At 42.9% G+C, this 23,558-nt stretch overlaps 1 protein-coding gene across 3 annotated transcripts in view; it reads left to right on the forward strand.

Annotated features, from left to right (window-relative positions):
• Positions 1–23,558, forward strand: part of TTC39A (tetratricopeptide repeat domain 39A) — a 648,505-nt gene that overhangs the window by 619,736 nt on the left and 5,211 nt on the right. For all 3 annotated transcript variants that reach the window (XM_078670870.1, XM_078670862.1, XM_078670878.1), the window contains 2 exons: positions 5,870–5,984; positions 8,178–8,294. In XM_078670870.1, the coding sequence (XP_078526996.1) occupies positions 5,870–5,984; positions 8,178–8,294 (232 nt within the window). The remainder of the gene's footprint in view (positions 1–5,869; positions 5,985–8,177; positions 8,295–23,558) is intronic.

Below are 23,558 nucleotides of genomic sequence, written 5' to 3' on the forward strand. Positions count from 1 at the left end.
AAGAAATTCCTGCATCTGCTGCCAGAGGAGTGCCGGAAAAGCATAGTACATGCCTTAGTTACATCTAGGCTGGACTATGCAAATGGCCTCTATCTGGGCCAACCAAAGTATTTGATCAAGCGCCTGCAGATGGTGCAAAATCTAGCTGCGAGGCTGATGAGGCGAGTCCCTTTTCGTGAACATGTCTCTCCGCATTTAAAAGCACTTAACTGGCTACCAGTAGCCAAGAGAATTGAATTTAAGGCCTTGACAATGGCATTCCGAGCCATGTATGGAAAATGACCAAACTATCTAAAACAATGATTACATGGATACAAGCAGTCTAGATCCTTGAGGTCCAATTCACAATGTTTACTGTGTACTCCCCGTTTCAAGAAGTTATGCTTGGGGGGCAGATCTTTTACGCTTGGAGCAGCCAAACTGTGGAACTCTATGCCCAGTAACTTCTGCATCATAGAAACTGAGACCCTTTTTAGGAAAATGGTTAAAACCTGGCTCTTTGCGGTGGACAAGGGCCCGGAGACCTGGTTTTTGTCCATCTTCTGATGCACTACTGGCCTCTTCAGAGCCAGGACACCTCTGTTTGAGGTAGCTGTTGCGCTTTAGAAGTGTCCGTATTATTATTATAAGGCCAGGAGATTAGTTAACATCATTAGATTTTTAAGATGCTTATCTCCATGTGCCTGTGAGAAAGCATCCCAAATGTTTCTGCAGTTCGCAGTGGGGAGGATCACTACCAATTGCGAGATTTTCCAATTGACCTCATGTCCTTACCCAGGATCTTCACCAAAGTGTTGGCACTCCTTGTGGCTTTTCTTTATTCTGAGGAAATCTTTGTCCATTCTTACCCCAACAATTGGTTCAGCCAGGCTTCCTCGGAAGGTTTGCTGTTGTCTCATCAGGCAAGGTGCTGAGAGTTTTCCAAAGGCACAGGTTTCTAATAATCTTGCAAAAACCAAATCTGAAACCAGTGCAGGATCTGACATTTACAGGGGCTTGATTTCTGACTTTACAAGGAAAGGCTCTTTTTCCGACTGAAAGGATTGCCAAGATTCAGAGGCATATTTTTAAATTATGCAGACACAGAGCATGAGGTGTTGTTGTGGTTCTAGGTTCAGGGAGATCAAGCCTTCACAGTTACATGGGCTTGATTCCATCTCCACAAATTGGTTTCTTTGATCTTGGCATATTGGACTCCAAGTTCTCAAACTCTGAAGCGCAAAAGCCAGATGTCTTAGCGGGTAAAAAATGATCTAGCATGGTGGATACACATTGAAATTTGCTCAAAGGTTTGCAACGCAGTTCTCCAGATCCCCTAATAGTTACAACAGATGGCAGTCTGTCAGGTTGGGGTGCATGGGGAGAATAAATGCAGTTTCAGGGGTTCTGGTCTTGCCGGGAGGCGATAACATCCTCGACCTGGAAGGCATTTGAGGCAAATAGACATGGTCTATAGATGTTCAAAAGCCAATTGATGGGTAAAGCAGTATTGATTTGGACAGACAATGCTACCTCCAAGGCTTATGTGAACAAGCAGTAGGGACAAAGTCCAAGGCTCTGAACAAGATTGCACACAATCTCTTCTCTTGGGCTCAGATTGCTCCCATGTCTCTGAAAGCAATTCATATTCAAGGGTGTGTCCAATGTAACAGCAGACATTCTCAGCTGGGACATTCCATCTTCTCTGGATTTTTCTCTAGCACCATCGGTGTTCTCTCTGGTGATTCAAAGTTAGGGTGTACCAGTGATGGATCTTTTGCCTCAAGAGTCAATGCTAAGGTTCAACGATTTTGTGCAAATGTTATCGGAAGAGCAGTCATAGGCAAAGTATGCTCTCTTGTTCCGGTGGCCAGAAGGTCTGCGATTTGCATTCCCCCAACCCCATTTCTACATATCAGTTACTTTCTGCTGAATGTGTGGAGAGAATTGGCAAATGTGATTCTGATTGCTTTTCATTGGCCTCAGGCCAATCGGTTCCCTTTTTTGATGCTTATGAAGGTGGCTCCTCAATGGTCGCTTACACTGAATTTATCTCCTCTCGACTCTCGGATTCTGTGGAAGCCCCACTTGAAGGCTTGGAAGTTGAGAGAAAGGGTTTGAGAGGACGGACAACTTGGTAGTTACTTTCCAGGCATCCAGGAAGTTTTAGACGAAAGATCATATAACAGGCACGCGGGGTCTTTCTCATGATGAAGTGATAGGACATGTTTGGATCATCAGTCTGTAAGCTCGATAATGATCATGGAGCTTTTACAGGAAGGTTCACGTTTGTGTTCGTCTGTAGAAACCCAAAGAGTGCGATTGGCAACTTTTCAGGCATTCAGAGATCCCTGGACCAATTTGGTTGACGACAATGGGTTGATTTTCAGGCTCTTAAAGGTCTGTCCAATACCTTTTCTAGATCATTATGTTCCTTTCCTGCTTGTGATTTGGCCTTAGTTTTGAGGGCTCTGACTAAACCTCCATTTGAACTTTTGGATATTGTCTATTTGCCAATTCTAGCTCTCAAAACCTTCTGTCTCATGACCATCACACCCACTAGGAGCTTGGAAGAATTGAGAGCTTTGTCATGTAGGTTTCCTTTTTGCTAAATCTTTCACGACAGGGTGGTGTTGTTGCTGATGCTTTCCATTGTTAATTAAACTGAGTCCTCTTTTCACAGACAACAGCCGGTGATTTGTCCAGCCTTTTATCCATACCCTGCTTTGTAGGTGGAATCTAGACTACATTTGTTGTATATGAGAAGAGCTGTTCTTCTATGTCCATATAGAGTACAGTTGTTGCAGTGGAAGACTAATACACTTACAAACATAACCTTAAAACTCTCACTGGGCCCATACAAGTATAATTTCTTCTCAGGTTCAAAACTTCCCCTTAGAAGTGATGGTCTTCCGATGGACCTTTCTCAGTCGTAGTGATGAGTGAGGAAACAGAATGCCCAACTGTCAGCTACCCCATAAGGACCGTTAATTGGTAGCCACCTCACAAATTGGTGATCAGGTTCCGGTATATTACTGTCAAAACCATGCTATGAAAATAAAGTTTTGCAATTGTTAGACCAAACGTCCTAAAGAAGTTAAGTCTAACAAGAATCATGCAACCCAAAAGCTCTGCTGTGGCTACACAGAACAAGAGCACATTAACATGATGTTCTGTAAATAATCTGTGACTCTCTCTGTTATGCATTTAAAATTGGCACAGTCTCTACGGAAAGAACATTAGACACAATAAGACTCAGACAACTTAGATAATTTAGAATTGTGTTAAAGATCCAAAATCAATGCATATAAGTAACATTTTAAGAGGCTTGGTCATGAATTACAGTTAGAAACATGAAACCACACATTTAATTGAAATAATCTATCCCTAAATAAATGAATCTATAAGAGGATTGTTTTTGGTAGACAAAACAATATCTGTCACCAACAATCAAGAAGTTGGTTCTCAATGGGTTCTCTTAGCATGGGCAAAGTGATCAAGTTAAAGTCCACTAGGGAAAAAGTCCATGGGAATTGGCAAGGATAAATAAAGCATAAATCAGGAAAGTTCAAATCTGAGTTTTCACCAAATTGCTTCAATTTGTCCTACAGTTACATTTATCAGCAAGGGCAAAAAGCAAAGGGCATAAAAGTAAGTTTGACAGGCAAGTTGGAGGCAAGGAAAGTGAAACGGGGCCATCTGAGCTTAGGCAAAGCTGTCCTCGAAAATCAAAAGCATCGCAATGTGTACTCCTCCTCCTGAACACAGTATTTATATAGTTAATAATTGTCATCAGTACTTCAATGGTCAGTCCACAATGGTCTGATCGTCATGCGATCAACCTTGTTTTTTTCCAGGTACAAATTGTTACTCCGGCAATATTTTCTCACACACATCATGAAAAATGATTGTCCTTCCATCCTCACAGGTTAGTTAAAAAAGAGCTTGTTTATTTTGTTAATTTTCACAGATATAGAGGAAACGCCATTTTCTCACCATTCACATACAGAGAGAGTACTTTGTTGTCAAAAGGAATGTTGCATGAACCAAGAACAAATAAAGCAGCATTTGAGTAAGTGTATCAAAGTCCATTGCACAAGACTATGAAATAATTCAAGCTAAGGAGAAAAGACATCTCAACGTTTTTAAATTCAATATTTTATTTTTAGTAAAATAAACTCCGAATTAAGTTTAAGCATGGTGAAATAAATCACATATCTCACATATCTCACATATAAGCATTTTGTGATGTTGTCAGTAATTGTTAAAGAGAAATGTTCAACTTCAATTGTGGCCTACTGCCACAATTTAAAAAAGTAGCAACATGTAAATGAATTCTAAAAATGATTAAATAAAATCACTCTAAAACGCAATATTCCTTATTGTGTTAAGCACTTATACTGAAAATTTCAGCCATTTAACACTTTCAGTTTAGGAATTGCACCAAAGTCAAGTTTGTTAGTACTCTCTTCAAGGAAGTTAATAGCAATGATAAGTTGTCATCAGTTTTTATAAAATCTCTGTTATGAATATAAGGTAATCAGCTACTTAAACATCCTAAAGTCACTAGTTAAATAATCCTACTGTTTTACCTAGTCAAGCACACTTAAACAGTACTGGTTTGTCAACTTTTCTCAGTTTCTGTGTCATTTTTCTAGACATGTGCAAAGTGCACATTTGCATTTTTATTGTCGAGATAGGTTTTAAGCAAGATCAGCTTTTACGCTGCATCATAGTCATTCTTTAAAAGTGTAGTACTTGTTTGTTAATTTTGGAAGATAAAAACCTGCAACAGCCACTTTGACTACATGGATCAAAACTTTGATTGGTAAAGCATATAAGGTGAATGGGCAGCCTCCTTCCTCCTTTACAGATCAGATCGACAAGTAGCACGACTTCTATAATGGCGGAATTACAGGGAGCTTCCCTTCAACAAAACTTGTAGGACAGAGACTTGATCTGACTCATCTATCTTTGCAAGGCACTATAATTTCTCCTGAAGGTGATAATATTGCTGATATTTTTGGTTACAGGGTCCTGTCCTCTATTAAGGAATAAGAGGAAAGGGGTTCTATTTAAAATAAAGCATGTTTTGTGTAGCATTTATGAGCAGTTGTACATTATTGTTGTCCTTGGTACATCTCATATATGATCAACAAAAGTGAGGGAAGGATGAAAAGGTAATGCTTAAATTAGTTACCGATAGTTGCATTACTTTGAGTCCTACTACCTAGCTTTCATTCACATTGCCTTCCTCCCTCCCAGTATGCACATCTGAGACATTGGTTGGTTGAAAGCTTGATTACCAACAGAAGATGTGGCTTAGTAGGGAAGTGTTATTTTACATGGTGCTGTGTGAATGGGTCGTGGGAGGAAGAGAAGCCACATACATAATGAATGGAAGCGAGGAAGTAGGACTCAAAGTAACCTCATTACTGGTAAGTAATAATCACAAACGAGGCTATTTTAGGGGGGAAAAAAATCAATAGCTTCACTTTCTAATAAGATCACTTTTTTTGATTATAGGAGCAGTGTTAAAACTTGGACTGTAAAAAAAAATTATTTACAGTTATACGTAATATATAAACTATTGAATTAAAGCACATACTTATGGTCAGAATATTTTTGCTCAAAAGAATTAAGCTTAGCTTTGGGTTTTTTTTAATTGCTACTTGCATTATTTACAATCAGTGTTTAAATTAAAATGTCTTAGATATAACTGTACTCTCTTTGGGCCCTTGTGTCATGAATGCCACATTTCCCAATCCTGCAACATTTTCTTAGTAGAGAATGGAAATGAAAAAGAAAAAGCAATGAAAAATGTCTGTGTGGTGTTTTAGTTAAAATACCATCAATAGTGTATGTAACATAAGACTCTTTCCGTTTACAGCTACAGAATTCCTAGCTGATGACCAGTGTTTGGTGAAGCTGTTAAAGGGCCTGTGTCTGAAGTACCTGGGAAAAGTCTTGGAGGCAGAGGAGTATTTCAGTTATATCCATTTAAAGTGAGTTTTCAGATATGTCAAGATCTTTTCATATTGCGCAAACCTGTATAAGGATAGTAGTAATAACCAGTACTGACGTAGTCAACACAAATTGTATCTGGTGAAAAGGAACTGCGAGATCAAAGGAAATTGGCAGGCATGTGAATGCTGAAATAAGAGGGTAGGCACTGAGGGGCAGTACAATGGTGCAGGTTTACCTTACCACTGCCTTAATTAGGATCCTTTTCTTGATAGGGAGCCAATGCAACTGTTTACCAACCGAGGAGATGTTTGTGCGACGAGGAGTACCAGGGATCAGATGTACAGTTCAGTTTAGAACTTCCTGTAAATGCTTCAAAGGGTTATCTGGAGGCCCTAGTTTACAGGAATGTTATTATTCTAGGCGAAATTGATCCAATGCCAGCACTATCGATATAGGATGACTGTTATCAATATAAGGCAAGATCTTTCTCAAAATTGAGTTTCCAGAAACTGGTGCTGGCTACCCTCCAGGCCTGCGTTCTAGAGTGAGGGGCGAGTCTAGGTAAATGCCCAGATTACCTACCACCAGGGAAGAGGATGTAGCCTTACGGCGAGAGCGGTCCACCTCGAAGCTGGGGAACTGGGTTCGAGTCTCTGGAACAACCCTCAACATCCTGTGCAAATCACTTAATTTCCCTGTGCCTAACAAAAAATGAATGTGTCCATCTGTAACGAAACTGGTGCTTATGTAAAGCGCTCTGATACCTGATATCTTTGGGTCTAGTTCACGCTATAAAAATGTTTTTTTTTTAAAAAGGCTCTGGACAGGGCCCTAATATACAAGGCCAGATCAAGTGTCACAGTTTGTGAACATCATTCTAAGTGATCATTGTTTCGGGTTTGAGGTTCTGACCTTCAAGAAATTGGAAGCTGCAAAGCTAATGTTGGCTTTGCTGGAAAGCAGGATGTAGAGGTCAGCAGGAACAGAAGAAATGTAGAAGTGATTTGGGCACCACAATGAGTTGTGCAGTGTGTCTGTGGCATGTGTGAAATGTTGTGGTCCTAGATAGAGCGGCAGCCCCTGGCAGTAGTGGAGCTGGTTTTGACGAGGTGTGTATCGTGAAATGGAAGGTAAGTCGCTGAGCCATGAGGCTACACACAGGATGAGTCTATTCTTTCAAGTGAGAAAGAAGCTGTGTGTAGGTGAAGAGTGGAAGGAGGGACAAACTGTAGCAGATGAATATATGCTTTTCGGGAACGAGTCCTGATCAGTGATGGGTTTTCAGTTGTATTTGAGTAACTTCATGCATCTCGTCAGGTGCGGTGTGTCACTCGTGTCACGCGTGGTGTGTAAGGTACCATTTGCTGTGTTGTCAGTTGGTTTGCTTTTAAGGAGGATGACGAGTAATTTGAATCCTCCACAAATTTTTCTTACTGGGCTGAGTGATAGTTTGAGACCACTTCCTGGGCTGGGTTAGACGGGGACCACTAGAAAAACCTTTGGATGAGTGGGAGTATCCAACTTTCTGCCTTGTTTATGTGCGGAAGATCTTGGGTTCTGTTGCCATTTGACTGATCCTGATAGGGAGGGAAGATATTGAATATGATCTGGATGCCTCTGATATATCTGAAATCACCTTATACATAACAAGACATGCAGAAGACTCCATACTTGCAGGTCCATTTGATAGTGCTTTGTTTCAGGCTCAGCAGTTAAATGATAATAAAATATAATGCCCGTCTTTCTAAGTCGTGTGTAATAACGCTGCAAGTAGAACCCAATGTTTCACCGCACACCTTTTCTAGTTGCTAAAAGTGGTAAATATTCCTGGATGTGGGAGCCTCAGGTGGGAACAGGAATGTTAATTCCGGCACCCGCATGTTTTTCTTAATTCTGGTACCATAACTCGTAATAGCTGGAAACCTGGGAGGAGATAAAGGCTGATATAAATCATTCTGATCCTAGTGTCTTCCCTCGCCCCCCTAGTTACCAGCCATCTGCTAATTTGGGCCAGTGTGGCTAGCGTGCTTGGTTTAGTGCTTTGGAATATGTGCTTGCATCAATTCCCACTGATTTTCTTTGATCATGTGTTGTACATCAGCCTGCACTGCAATCTGTTTATCAAATTCAATGCTCCCAGAATGGAAAAAGTGACCATCTATGCACACAAGCGTAGTAATGATTAATTCTTTAGAATAGATTGTGAATGATACCTCTTGCTTGTGTTTCAGTGAAAAGAAGATCAAGTATGACCACTATTTAATCCCCAACGCCTTGCTGGAGCTGGCTCTCTTGTACCTGGAGTACGACAGAAAAGAAGAAGCGGCGAAGCTGCTGGAGTGGGCAAAGTAAGAATCTCTCTCCGCGTCCTTTGTCCCAGCTGTTTGTGGACATCCGCCCTCCACTGTGGCTGAGAGGAGGTGTCGGTGATCACCCCTCTCCCTGCTGATTGATCCAAATCACACACATACTATGGCCTCTACCAAGCTCTGAGAGCAGAAGGATAGACCACGCAATGGCATTTACGAAACATAAAATACGTGATATTATGTCATAGCCAGTGGCGTAGCAAGGTCAGGTGGTACCCGGTGCGGAAAATTTCTTGTCACCCCCGGCTTGACAAAATGGCAAAAAATATGAGTTTAAAACACATATTTTTGCCGTTTTGTCACCCCCCAGTGATGACACCCGGGGCGTCCTGCACCCCCTTTCCCTACGCCACTAGTCACAGCATCGACAAGTGAAGCAGGGCGCGTGACGGCTAAAATGAGACCATTCTGCTAACTCTCTCACCTGCAACTTTGTGAATGTTTATCTGGCATTGTGTACGGTTGCTTCGGTGTGTGCATGACTTTGCGGGTGTATTTGTCTTTGTTTGTCTGTCTTTATGTACAATAATCAATCAATAGGGGGAGGAAGAGTACTGATCCATTCAGTCTCCTTAGGATTAATCACTAAATTAGGGGGGGGAAAGGATCACTTGTCCTGCATAACTAGGGTATGCAGGTCGATGTGGGGTGTCTCCCAAGTAAAAAAACCCTCATGCACGTGTGAAATTGTATCTAGTAGCGGTATATGTTGTCTCCCCGCTCTTATTGACACGTGTGTGGATAATCATGGGGTTAGTATTTACGCTTAAGGAAATCAAAAAAGAGGGAAGGAAGAGGTGGTGCTGGTTTGCACCGAGGTGGGCACGTCCTCCTCTTGTCAAGATACTATTAATCAAAAAGGTCCACCTCCGAGAAGGTTAGTGTGTATCCTGTTGTTGTTGGAATACACTAGATGTGTTAAAATACCCCTCACACACCAAAAGGGCCCTTGGTGTCATGCTTCATCATCGGGGTCTTCCCGCTCGGCTGCCGGACGGGGCAGTGCTGCAACAAGCGACTACGCTGGAGCACCTTTTTAATGTGGGTGCTATGTGAGTGAATGGAAGTGAGTGTCAGTAGGGTCGTGGGTGATAAGTGATGTTAAAAAATACCTGGCCTAGTGGAAAGAAAAAATATTTAATAGGCACTGGCTGGTATTGTTAAAAAAGTGATGTCGGAAAGGTTAAGCTAGTTAGTGGGCTCACTTTCCTGTGCGGGTCAACATGTTTCGGGGCGCCATGCCCCTTCGTCAGGACCGGGGTCAGATCCCCCTGTCACTCACTAAATGTTGTTCCACAGTGCGTGTGTGTACCCTACAATGTAAAGTACTTGTTTTTATCAATGTGTATTGGACATATATTTTATGTAAATACACTGCTCTTGCTAATGCTAGTATACTTGATTGTATGCCTGAAAAAACAAGAACCAGGAATTACAAGTGCGCGGATCCCAAAGCGCTTCGCTCTAAGGTACCTGTGAAAGAAGGTGAAAAAGGACTAACACATAAAACACATACAGATGTTACTGGATGCCCTGTGAGAGGTACAGAATTCAGCGTTGAATCATTAGCCAAATATTGTTATATACGTAATCTCAACTGAAGACAACACACAGTCAATCACACACTACAACGGTACATTTAGGTAAGGTATGTACAAGTTGGTAGATTCATACTTGGCAAGGAGGGGTGCAATGCCCCATGAGCCAAAACAGGACAGACGGGTAATTGTGGGTCCTGCTGCAAGTTTGGAAATAAATGGGGAGAAGGAACAAAAGGGAAGAAAAAGCCTGTTGGTTTTCAATGGCTGCTTAGTGATGGGGAGAGAAAGCATAAAGGACTGATGCTTGTCTTTAACCGGCTATGCCGTATTTACTAAACCCTGGGCCTCGTGGTGCTTCCTCCTCTGTCCGTGGCTTCCGTGATTGTGAGAGAGGAAGCTTGGGCGGAGGCTTATATAGTGAAACTAATTGGATTGATTGCTCTGCTTGATAGGTTAATGACTCTCTATTTGGGACACGTGTGGTAGTAAACACGAGTCGGCCAGGAGGGTAAGCGCGGTGGCCATTTCTAACTAGTCAAGTATGGTATGGGCTGGCTCAGGCATCCGATTATAGCGAGTGCCTGTGTTCATTTTGCCTCGCTCGTTCATATAAATGATAGCGGAACCGATGGGAGAAGGGACAGTGGCGGCTCTGGTGAAGCCGATTGCTATCAGGTAGCGCGCATGCGCAGTCTAACATACGCTGATCGCGCATGCGCGATGGAAGTGTTCCGTGGCCGCGCATGCGCGGTAGGCGACCGGCAGACTGTGTAGTTGATGAGGTCCCTGACTCTAGTGAAAAGGGACAAATAAATGTGCCCAGATGGGCAGAATGTGTTCTAGACAGAAAAGCAGATAGATCATTGGGATGGGATTAAGAGGTGTTAGGTTTTTTAAGTAATGCTGATGCTTTTAACTAGTGATACAGGAGATTTTGCTCATGAAAAAATGGCTGGATGTGCTATCAGGAGATGGTCCAGTCACTGCTCATGTTGTTCAGTTGTTAGTTAAGTTGGGACCAGGGTATGTCATCATTCAGGCCTGTGTGATGAGTGCCCAGCCGGTACACCCAGCGTTGTTCCTTTATTAGAAGGTTTTTTATCACTGTTGAAGGCCTCAATGATTGTCCATTTAAGGTCTTGGATGCTGTGTCCCATGGTCAGGTAATGAGTAGACATTTTCGTGGTGGTTTTTTTGCAGCGTATATTGCTGCGATGTTCCCCCATTCGAATTTTTACTGGTCTACTGGTCATTCCTACATACTCCTTCCCACATGGGCAGGTAATTAAATAGACAACGTTGCGACTATTACAGTTAGTAAACAAGCGTTGTTCCCATGTTGTTTGATTAGAGAATGTGATGGTTTGGCTTTTCCGCGTGTACTGGCAGGATATACAAGAGCCACATGGATGGTGGCCTCCAACTGACGTAAGTCTGGTAGGTGCAGCAGGCCCTACACTTTTAGGTCTAGTGTGGACCAACAGATCTTTTAGATTTTTGCCTCGTCTATGCGAAAACATTGGTTTTGGGAGGTCAAGTTTACCACAGTTTAGGATGCTCCAATGTTTATTTACAATCTTGGTAATGCGGTTGGAGTTGGTGTTATATGTTGTTACACAGATTGGTCTCTTCTCCGTTTCTTTTTTCTCTGTGTCCTCAAGTAGGGCCTCACGGTTGTTATTACGGGCTCTCTTTTTACATTTCTTCACAATTGTACTCGGGTAGTTCCTATTCAGTAGTTTTTGTTCCAAGTCCCCTGCTTGGGACTTAAAAACATCAATGTTACTGCAGTTGCGTCGTAGCCTCAAGAACTGCCCGTAGGGCAAGTTCTCCCGGAGGTGGCGCGGGTGGAAGCTATCGAACAGTAGCAGACTGTTTTTTGCCGTGGGTTTAAAATGGGTACTGGTCTCAAGTCTCCCATCCACTGGATAGATATTCAGATCTAAAAACACAAGGTTCTCTTTGGAAACAGTGTGAGTGAACTTGAGGAATTGATCTTGTTGGTTTAGCCATGACATAAACTGGTTAACCGAGTCCTGATTGCCCCTCCAGATGACCAGTACATCATCGATGTACCTCTTCCACGTTACTACGTGGTTTTTAAAAGGATTGCGATCGCTGAGGATCTTGGTCGTCTCGAGGTGGTGTACATACAGTTCGGCTAGACATGGGGCACATGTGCTCCCCATACTCGTGCCGTGCCTCTGTAAGTAATATGTATCCTCGTATTGGAAGTAGTTTCTTTTCAGTGTTGGGGAAATGCATTCCAGTACCACTTGTCTAGGTGTGTGGTACTTCCATGGTATGCTGAAGAGAACCTCCTCTATGATCTCGAGAGTTTCTTGGTGGGGGAGGCTCGTGTAGAGGCTCTCTACATCCAGACCCATGAGGAGGTCTACAATTGATGAGAGAAATAACTTTTGACCCAGAACAAGACCTCCTCATGGGTCTGGATGTAGAGAGCCTCTACACGAGCCTCCCCCACCAAGAAACTCTCGAGATCATAGAGGAGGTTCTCTTCAGCATACCATGGAAGTACAACTAACAGGCCATTATCCATGCGGTGCTTGTTCAGTCTGCCACCTCACAAAACCAACAAAAGAATTACAACTACTACCAGATCTAAAATGGAGGATGAGACGTCACACTAATTGTAATACAAGTCACGCCATCTACATGATTACCTGTCCGTGCCAAATGCGGTACATCGGCATGACGTGCCGCAAAGTAAAACAAAGACTTTGTGAACATCGAAGCAACGTCAACTGCAAAAAACTGACTACAAAAATGTCCACCCATTGTTTAGAATCAGGACACACGACTACTGATCTACAATGGGTTATCCTAGAGACTCTTGACGTAATAGACAGGAACGCAACCAAGATCCTCTTTGAGAAGGAACAACGCTGGGTACATCGCCTTAAGACAGATACTACAGGCTTAAATGACAACATTCCTTGGCTGAGCCTAAACAAATAATAGAAAAATGAATCGACCCCACTGTACTGACAAGAAAATCATGACCTAGATCTCCTCTACTCCACATTGCCCATTATGTGTACAATTCACACTTAGTGACCAAAAACGTTCACATCCATTCAAAGTCTACTTACTCTATACCCAGTGTATCCCTTAACTTACAAGTTCTACTGCTAATTTTGAGCGCAGCACCCAGACAATTCAACATTATTATCAATATATAGGTACACAGTATTCCAGTATTCCCTTTCACCTATAAGGTAGCGTTATACATAAAGGATATGCACAACTCTCACTGAGCACTGTTGATGCGATTAGATAGGCTTAAGTTACCAATAAAGAACGTTTATACACCGAGGAGATAACAATTTTATCCACCTCACTTAAACATCGAATCCGCCCTTTAAATTTAAATATTTATCAAAATTGCCTTTCATAACTACCTTATTAGATAGTCCTTCATAACCCCTGTACTAATAGTTATATATCAACCTCCTTTTCACGGAGCGAGTAACTCCTCGCTTTCTATCAAATACGTTCAAATTCCCTCAGCCACGGACCCAGGAGCTTATCCGGGTTGAGACAGGCAGAGACAGCACAAGCTGCGCCGAAGGAGAATAGACCCAGGTAGATACTCTGGGCGCCTCCCCGACGTCGATAGAATAGCAAGTATTTCAATTCCAAAAATACTGTATTCTATTATTCCTTACAGTGAGGTACTCCTTTCAGTGCCGCCGACCCGAAGGAAGTACAACTAGCTACTTTGTGAGGTATGTTTAGTTAGAAAGTCGGTCACCCGTTTTCTGTTTTACAGTAACGAATACAAATGAGTGCATTCCGACCAACGAGAGTTAACAACAAGCATTGTATATCCTTAATCTATACCCCCACCCGTACCTAGGGGTTGATATATATTAAAAACCGACTACACCGCTGGAACACATTCCGTTTGACCATTCACAATCCCTTTGTATAATCTAGAATGGTTTGCAACTAAACAGTTCACTGATAGCAAGTGGTCATAATCACATCACAATATGCCTCTTGGTATAGAATTTATCAGAATGGAATTGGTTCTCACTTGTGAATTGCACTAGCATGAAATTATAATTATATGTGTACCCTCCACAGCATGTATTAAAATCCACAAGCATGAGGATGAGAGAGTTGACACCCCATACGAGTATGAATCTGGATAAAGTATTGCCATTTTTTAGGTGTTCTTCAAAATCTGTCAAGATTTTGATAATTGTACTATTTGTACATAACTGTGTGTCTTCCCCTTACCCTCTCCCCATCTGTGTTTTTGTACGTATATATTCTTTTCGCAGGTACAATGCGACCTCCCACAGACTAATGGAACAGGTTAAAATACCTTTTTTCATTTTTCACTGTATTCACTACCCAGCACTGGTCCTGAAGAAAGCCCAACCGACCTATAGAGGCAATTAAGGCTGAAACATGTTGACCGCTTTTTAAGATCACCATATCTGTGCGATCGGATTCCTAATTATTCCATAGCAGCACACCTACAATCTCATTTACCTGAACTCAGACCAATTAAAGCTTCAGTCTGTTTGTTCAGGTATTTTAATTAATTCCCTTTAACACCTATCACCCACAATTCACGATCACTACTGTTTTTAACTATGGGTAAATACCTCCAGGCGGAGGGTGCATAAATACTAACCCCATGATTATGCACACACGTGTCAATAAGAGCGGGGAGACAACATATACCGCTACGAGATACAATTTCACACGTGCATAAGGGTTTTTTACTTGGGAGACACCCCCCATCGACTTGCATACCCTAGTTATGCAGGACAAGTGATCCTTTCCCCCCCTGATTTAGTGATTAATCCTAAGGAGACTGAATGGATCAGTACTCTTCCTCCCCCTATTGATTGATTGTGATTAGCAGCGCACAGCTGTGGGAGAATTTAGAAAGAGATTCAAGAGCGAGCAAGCTCATAAGTAACAACATTCCCCTTGGTGATTCCTCATGGCAGAAAACTTTGGACTCAGCTACACCACTGAAGAAATCGATGCAATACTAGCCAGACCCCCGCTACTCGTAGAAGGTGACCTCTCCCAAACTCTATCTTCCACCTCAGACTGGGATGAGCTCAGCGAAGTTAAAAAAGAACAAGTCAGAACAGCCGTGCACGGCATCATAATGACAGAATACCTCAGAGTAAACGCAGCCCCCAGAGGACTATGGGTGACGAATGCACCACGCATTTTTTTGAAAGATCTTGCATTCAGGAAAGATTGGTCAGCCATCTCTTGGAAATGTACCAGAGACTACTTAGTCCTGATTATAAAAACGGCCACCAGATTGATGGATGAACTAACGGTCAAGATTGAAATTTTTGAAACCAAATTGAATAATACGGTCAACATCACCATTTATAAGAACCGTCTGGACGAAATAAATAAAGAGATGAAAGACACGCAAGAGTATCTTACACAAACTAAACTGCAAAAACTAGCAAAAGAACTTAAACGCTTCTCGCTAGAACGTATACATCCATATAGCAGTAAAGAATACAAACCGAATGACAACTCCTCGAACTACGATTCCAACAGTGTCTCCTCAAATGATAGTTCAGACCAAAGTGGAGATGAATTTTCTAATCGAGGCAGAGGCAATTTCCGGAATGGAAGAAGTGATCGCAGAGGTCGTAACTTCTGGCGCCCTCCGTATTTCCAGACAAATACTCAAGGAATACCATTTCATCCTTTTAACCGACACTTCCAAGGATGGCCAAATCCATACTTCCAGATGCCACCCCATATGAACCAACAGATACAACAACAAACGGGTCAGAATTATCAGCAAGGGATTCCTTTTTTAGGGAACGGCCAGTCAAACCAGCGGACAAGGAAAAGAGGAGTGACCTGGTCCGATCAAACCAGACAAGTTCGAACAAGGAGTGTGACGAGAGCCAAAACAGGGCCAGGCGCAACAACCTCATAGTAAACCTCACAAACAAATCACTCACCAATGACCAGGAAAATGTACTTAACAAAGGTCTGGGATATGTACCCACTCCGAAATTAGACATTTTTAAAACAAAATGCGAATTGGCCGACTTTTGTCGCACTTTGAAACTTAAAGCATTTTTCAAAGACCAGCCACTACCAACATCAGAGGGAGACACAACTCTGAGGAACAAATCCACCTTCTGTCCCCTAAATTACCAGGTACCAATTGAAATTTGTACATTCGAACAGGCAATAATGAAAGAAGTAGACCAACTAGGTCAACATCCACATAAGCCATTTCACAACATCTCAAGAGCGGAACAACAAGCATTAACAGAACTAAAGAATGATGGCGAAATAGTCATCAAACCGGCCGACAAAGGCGGAGGCGTTGTTCTACTAACTGCTGAAGGCTATGACAAGCAGTGTATGGACCTTTTGGCAGACAAGAAATTCTACCAAATACTCACCACAGATCCAACTGCACGATTACAGAGAACCATATCCATTATGGTTGAAGAAGCAGAGACCAACAACTGGGTGTCTAAAAAAGAAGTGGATTACCTGGAAACAAAATCACCTAGGACTCCCTATTTCTACTCTCTCCCTAAAACTCACAAAGAGAAGATACCACCACCAGGGAGACCGATAGTCTCAGGGATAGACTCAGTTTTAGAACCCCTTTCACAATTTGCAGATCAATACTTGCGACCCCTGGTTCAAAAAACGTCAACATATTTAAAGGATACACGAGACCTTTTAAACAAGCTCCAAGATTTCGAATACTCACAAGATTCAATGCTACTAGTTGGACTCGACATTGAGAGCTTGTATACTAGCCTGCTGCAGCAAAAAACTCTGGAGACCCTTGAAACAATACTATTTAACACAGAGTGGCTCCATAAGACTCCCAGACATTTCGTTTTGAAATGCTGTAGACTAGCTCTAATGGAGAACTTTTTTCAATATAAAGAGACGCTCTATCTGCAACGTCATGGTACGTCGATGGGCAGCACATTTGCCCCCAGTGTAGCGGGGCTTTATGTCAGCACCTTTGAGAGCACCCACATCCAGAATGATGGTAACCCTTTCCAACATCGAATCCTTTTTTGGAAAAGGTATATCGATGATATCCTGCTAATATGGAACGGAGATGCAACCAGCCTGGAAGAATTCCATTCCTGGATCAACTCACGAGACGAATGTCTAAAATTTACATACAGTGCCAACAACACCAGCCTTGACTTTTTGGACATCACCATCTTTGCAGCGAACAACACTCTGCACACTCGAACCTTTTTCAAGCCAACTGCTAAAAACAGCTTGTTATCTTTCGAGAGTTTCCATCCTCGTCCTTTGAGGGAGAACCTCCCGTACAGCCAGTTCCTCAGATTGAGGAGGAACTGCAGTAAAACCTCAGACTACAAAAAACAGGCCAATGACCTTTGTGAAAAATTTACAATTCGCCAATACCCAAAAAAAGTGATCAACAAATGTAAGAAACGGGCTCGCAATCAACCGAGAGAAGCCCTTCTAGAGACAACACCTAAGCCACAAGATAACAGAATCACGTGTGTCACGACCTACAGCTCAGTGGCCAACAATATTAAGAAAATCATAAATAAAAATTGGAGAATTCTCACATCCAACTCCCTTGACTGGCCTAATCCAAGGTTCGCCAACAAAAGGAGCCGAAATTTGAAGGACCTGTTAGTCCACACCAGACCTCCCCCAAAAAAACTGAAAGATAACCCAGGCCTGTGGAACAACATGCCAGTAACAGGCCATTATCCATGCGGTGCTTGTTCAGTGTGCCACCTCACAAAACCAACAAAAGAATTACAACTACTACCAGATCTAAAATGGAGAATGAGACGTCACACTAATTGTAATACAAGTCACGCCATCTACATGATTACCTGTCCGTGCCAAATGCGGTACATCGGCATGACGTGCCGCAAAGTAAAACAAAGACTTTGTGAACATCGAAGCAACGTCAACTGCAAAAAACTGACTACAAAAATGTCCACCCATTATTTAGAATCAGGACACACGACTACTGATCTACAATGGGTTATCCTAGAGACTCTTGACGTAATAGACAGGAACGCAACCAAGATCCTCTTTGAGAAGGAACAACGCCTTAAGACAGATACTACAGGCTTAAATGACAACATTCCTTGGCTGAGCCTAAACAAATAATAGAAAAATGAATCGACCCCACTGTACTGACAAGAAAATCATGACCTAGATCTCCTCTACTCCACATTGCCCATTATGTGTACAATTCACACTTAGTGACCAAAAACTTTCACATCCATTCAAAGTCTACTTACTCTATACCCAGTGTATCCCTTAACTTACAAGTTCTACTGCTAATTTTGAACGCAGCACCCAGACAATTCAACATTATCAATATATAGGTACACAGTATTCCAGTATTCCCTTTCACCTATAAGGTAGCGTTATACATAAAGGATATGCACAACTCTCACTGAGCACTGTTGATGCGATTAGATAGGCTTAAGTTACCAATAAAGAACGTTTATACACCGAGGAGATAAAAATTTTATCCACCTCACTTAAACATCGAATACGCCCTTTAAATTTAAATATTTATCGAAATTGCCTTTCATAACTACCTTATTAGATAGTCCTTCATAACCCCTGTACTAATAGTTATATATCAACCTCCTTTTCACGGAGCGAGTAACTCCTCGCTTTCTATCAAATACGTTCAAATTCCCTCAGCCACGGACCCAGGAGCTTATCCGGGTTGAGACAGGCAGAGACAGCACAAGCTGCGCCGAAGGAGAATAGACCCAGGTAGATACTCTGGGCGCCTCCCCGACGTCGATAGAACAGCAAGTATTTCAATTCCAAAAATACTGTATTCTATTATTCCTTGCAGTGAGGTACTCCTTTCAGTGCCGCCGACCCGAAGGAAGTACAACTCGCTACTTTGTGAGGTATGTTTGGTTAGAAAGTCGGTCACCCGTTTTCTGTTTTACAGTAACGAATACAAATGAGTGCATTCCGACCAACGAGAGTTAACAGCAAGCATTGTATATCCTTAATCTATACCCCCACCCGTACCTAGGGGTTGATATATATTAAAAACCGACTACACCGCTGGAACACATTCCGTTTGACCATTCACAATCCCTTTGTATAATCTAGAATGGTTTGCAACTAAACAGTTCACTGATAGCAAGTGGTCATAATCACATCACAATATGCCTCTTGGTATAGAATTTATCAGAATGGAATTGGTTCTCACTTGTGAATTGCACTAGCATGAAATTATAATTATATGTGTACCCTCCACAGCATGTATTAAAATCCACAAGCATGAGGATGAGAGAGTTGACACCCCATACGAGTATGAATCTGGATAAAGTATTGCCATTTTTTAGGTGTTCTTCAAAATCTGTCAAGATTTTGATAATTATACTATTTGTACATAACTGTGTGTCTTCCCCTTACCCTCTCCCCATCTGTGTTTTTGTACGTATATATTCTTTTCGCAGGTACAATGCGACCTCCCACAGACTAATGGAACAGGTTAAAATACCTTTTTTCATTTTTTCACTGTATTCACTACCCAGCACTGGTCCTGAAGAAAGCCCAACCGACCTATAGAGGCAATTAAGGCTGAAACATGTCGACCGCTTTTTAAGATCACCATATCTGTGCGCTCGGATTCCTAATTATTCCATAGCAGCACACCTACAATCTTGTTTATCTGAACTCATAGCAATTAAAGCTTCAGTCTGTTTGTTCAGGTATTTTAATTAATTCCCTTTAACACCTAATTCACGATCACTACTGTTTTTAACTATGGGTAAATACCTCCAGGCGGAGGGTGCATAAATACTAACCCCATGATTATGCACACACGTGTCAATAAGAGCGGGGAGACAACATATACCGCTACGAGATACAATTTCACACGTGCATGAGGGTTTTTTACTTGGGAGACAACCCACATCGACATGCATACCCTAGTTATGCAGGACAAGTGATCCTTCCCCCCCCCTGATTTAGTGATGTCTTTATGTACACTCCGAGAGCAAACAAGTGCTTGACAAGCAGTAAGGGGGTGGCTGGGAGATGGATACGGTGCATGTGTACCAACTGGGTTTTTAAAGATTTACAATACATTTGTTTAAAAAAGTAAAGTTTAATTGTTTTTGACTTTAGCAAGACATACCTTTCCTATAAAGTAATTGTCCCTCCTTGTGTCATTATAAAGACTTCAGTGCATACATCAAACCATCCCTTGTACACCAACAGATATCAATGTCCTTCAGCCAGTAGCAGACCCCACCACTCTCCATCCATCTGCAGTAGATGCATTTCAGATGTTTTACAATGTTTTAGATGTAGGGGGTGTGATGGATCTAGACAAAGCTCGCTTAATTGTCAAGCTCTAGGCACATGGGCATCAGAAGATGTCGGATTAATACACACACAGGAGATTGTTAGACCCGACACCCTTGGATGGTCTTCCCTCCAACTTTTTGTCTTCACCCACCTTGTTTTACTGAATTAATTGTTGTATTTAGGACGCTGTGCATTTTACTACTGCTAATGTGCTTGCACTCGCTCCCTAAGAGATGGTACAATTGGCGTACACCTGATTGGCACATTTAATTTTCACGAAGTCCCTAGTAAAGTGGCACTGCAGGTATCTAGGGCCTGTAAATTAAATGCTACTAGTGGGCCTGCAGCACTCATTGTGCCACCCACTACAGTAGTCCTTAACCTCTTCCATGCTCATGACGAGCTGAGCTCGTCATGAGCCACGGCACTCCGGTGCTCATGACGAGCTCAGCTCGTCATGAGCCGCGGAACACTCACACGCGGGGATAATTCCCCTGCTGTGCTGAGCGTTCCACGGCAGATAATGCACCTGTGACGAGCTGAGCTCATCATGAGCACAGGAGCGCCGTGCCTCATGACGAGCTCAGCTCGTCATGAGTATGCGGGCGCCGTGCGCGCCCCCATCCCCCCCCCAGCACAGCGGGATATTAACCCCCGCAGCGAAGGAGTTAAAAACCTGCTTCAGGCCTGCCACTGCAGCCTGTAGTGCAGTTTTAAACTGTCATTTCCACCTGGCAAAATAAACCTTTTGCCAGGCCTAATCCTTCCTATTTAATCTATATAAACCACTCCTAAGGTAGGCACAGAAGGCTCCTAGGGCAAGGTGCATTGAATTAAAAAAAAGTAGGACTTGTGTTTTACATGTCGCTGTTGTGGAAAATTCCTAAAGTTGTTTTTAACTAATGCAAGACCTATCTCTCCTTTAGGATAACATTTGGTTACCTTTTTGCACTTAATAAGTGATAAATTAAGTTTAGGAGTAGATAGGAAAATTATGTTTACACTCAAATGAATTTTAGTTTAAAACCATTGTTAATGGTAAAGTTGGACTATAAGTCACAATTCTGAAAATGCAGCTTTTAAAAGGTTTGCATTTTTTTGTCCTAACCATTTGGTGCCTGCTGTCTGGGTTCTAAGACTAGATTTCCTGTGAAAGACTCAGAAGAAAGACTGCACTTCTACCCTGCCCTGCTGCAGGGAGGACTGCCCTACTGCAATAAGGACTGCCCTACTGCCTGGGGAATGGTGTCTGATCTGATCCTTGACCGCAGAACAACCAGCGTGACTCCAAGGGCTACTGACATGCCTCATGTTCTGAGGTACATGGACATAAGCTCCAGAGACCTGCCCTGCATCGGCCCAGCTGCCCACACTCAATTGGACGCAGCTGTGTTCTGCTGCTGGCCTTGGCTTGAGTGAGTCCTAATCCCCAGGATGTGCCCTCCAGGTACCAGACCCTTGGCTGACATCCGAGTGTACTCCTCAAAGCCCAATTGTGGGTTCCCTCAGAACCAACCATGTGCCACAAAACTCCACGCAGTGCGATGCTGTACCTCGCATCACAGCACCTTGCAGCTCTTGGTCAGCAACATCTTCGGAACCAACGCAGTGAGACACATCTCTATGCAGGACCTTGCATCGTAGCACCTTGCAGCTCCTGGTCAGTAACCTCATTGGAACAGACACCATGCGATCCATCTTGATGCAGGACCTTGAATGGCAGCACCTTGCAGCTCCTGATTGGCGACCTCATTGAATGTACTCAGCTCGACACAACTCAATGCAGCATGATGCAATGGGACGCAGTACCCCACAGCTCCTGATCAATGGACACTGTCGTAACCAACGTTACTCTACACAGCAGGATGCAGGAACTTGCATCTCAGTCCAAGTACAACTAGGTACACTGGACTGAGATCCAGCGGGTCAAACTTGGTCCTGTACTCGGCCCATGCACCAACATGGTTGACTTGGACTTGTGACTTCGTCCTGGTCCAGCGTGACCAGATAATGCGAGTTGGTGCTTTGTGCTTTTTGGAGCTATTTTCCGGTGGACAAGTGTCTCTCTGCCAGAGCATGGCAGCCAACAGGCTGCTTTCTACGACAGAGTCCTCCTGCAGACCTCACAATCTTAATGGAAGAAAGGTGCATAGAACAGGCATCTGGGTGACTGGGGCCGCCCCTGGAGAAGCCTCATTCCACATTGTGTGCATGAAATATTTACAGACATATGTAAGCATTTGTTTGGACTCTAAGGATCGAATACTTTTGCCCCTTCTCGTCTGTACTGTATAGCTCCTAGAGGCCGTGCTTTCCTCACTGGGCAGCAGTGACACTACTGCCACTAACTAGTTAGAGGCTTGCGTATTTAGGACCATTTATTTACGCTTTGCTTGCTTCCTCTGGGGGCCCAGAGTACCCTTGCTACGTCACAGACACATACCATAAGTCAGAAACGAGACCCCAGACTCATTCACTCACGAGGCACATACGAGTCATACACTGATAGAATAAACTGTTTTTTTACGCACAAAACGCACAATTAAAATGTACAGGCACACAGATGCTGCACACAAACATACATGCACATGATACACATACTGATTCACCAGCGGCAACACACACGAGCACACATGCTCAGAACACACGTGGATACACAAGAGACACAAGGAAGCATATATCAGTCTTTCATGGAGGAGTCCCACGTGAGTCATACATGGGACATATGCAGCTAGCTAGCCATAACTTTGCACGAATACTCAAACGGTATATACTGAGGAGACTTGAACGTATAAGGGATGGGGGCCCCACAAAGAACACAAACCTTTACAAATAACGCAAGAAGCGGTAACTTTGCACCAAGTCGTGCTCACGTGTAATTGTTCTTGGGGCTTTTCAGTCCCACTACTAACGTGCACATTTTGCACCAAGGGAAATCACGTTTCAAACTGTCACTTACAAATATACCTTCTAGCTTTATCCTAACTCCTTGCCTCCATGCATCCCTACACAAAGGTATGCAATGATGTACTTGTCACGTGTAAATTATCGCATTTTCCCACACGTTCATTTTCCGGGTGCAGCGCTAACTTGTGCCCTCTGCGTTTCCAAAGAATGCCTGGCTTTGCTCCCCAGATTCTGCACGTAGGAGCATGGCTGCTGACGCAGGCAGGCCTGAAGAGGGCTGTGAGAAGTGGGAATGGAGTTTCTTGCAGGCATTTTGCTGATGTGTACAAGTCTGCAGGCCCTGCATTGTCCCAGTTTAAACGAGCTAAGCAGAATGTCAACTGGCTCCCAGTTGTGCAGGCCGGCCCCCTTTCTGTGTGCATAATAGGACTTTTGTTCT

Source organism: Lissotriton helveticus, chromosome 1_2 (assembly GCF_964261635.1).
Source record: "Lissotriton helveticus chromosome 1_2, aLisHel1.1, whole genome shotgun sequence".
In the NCBI taxonomy this organism is placed as follows: Eukaryota; Metazoa; Chordata; class Amphibia; order Caudata; family Salamandridae; genus Lissotriton; species Lissotriton helveticus.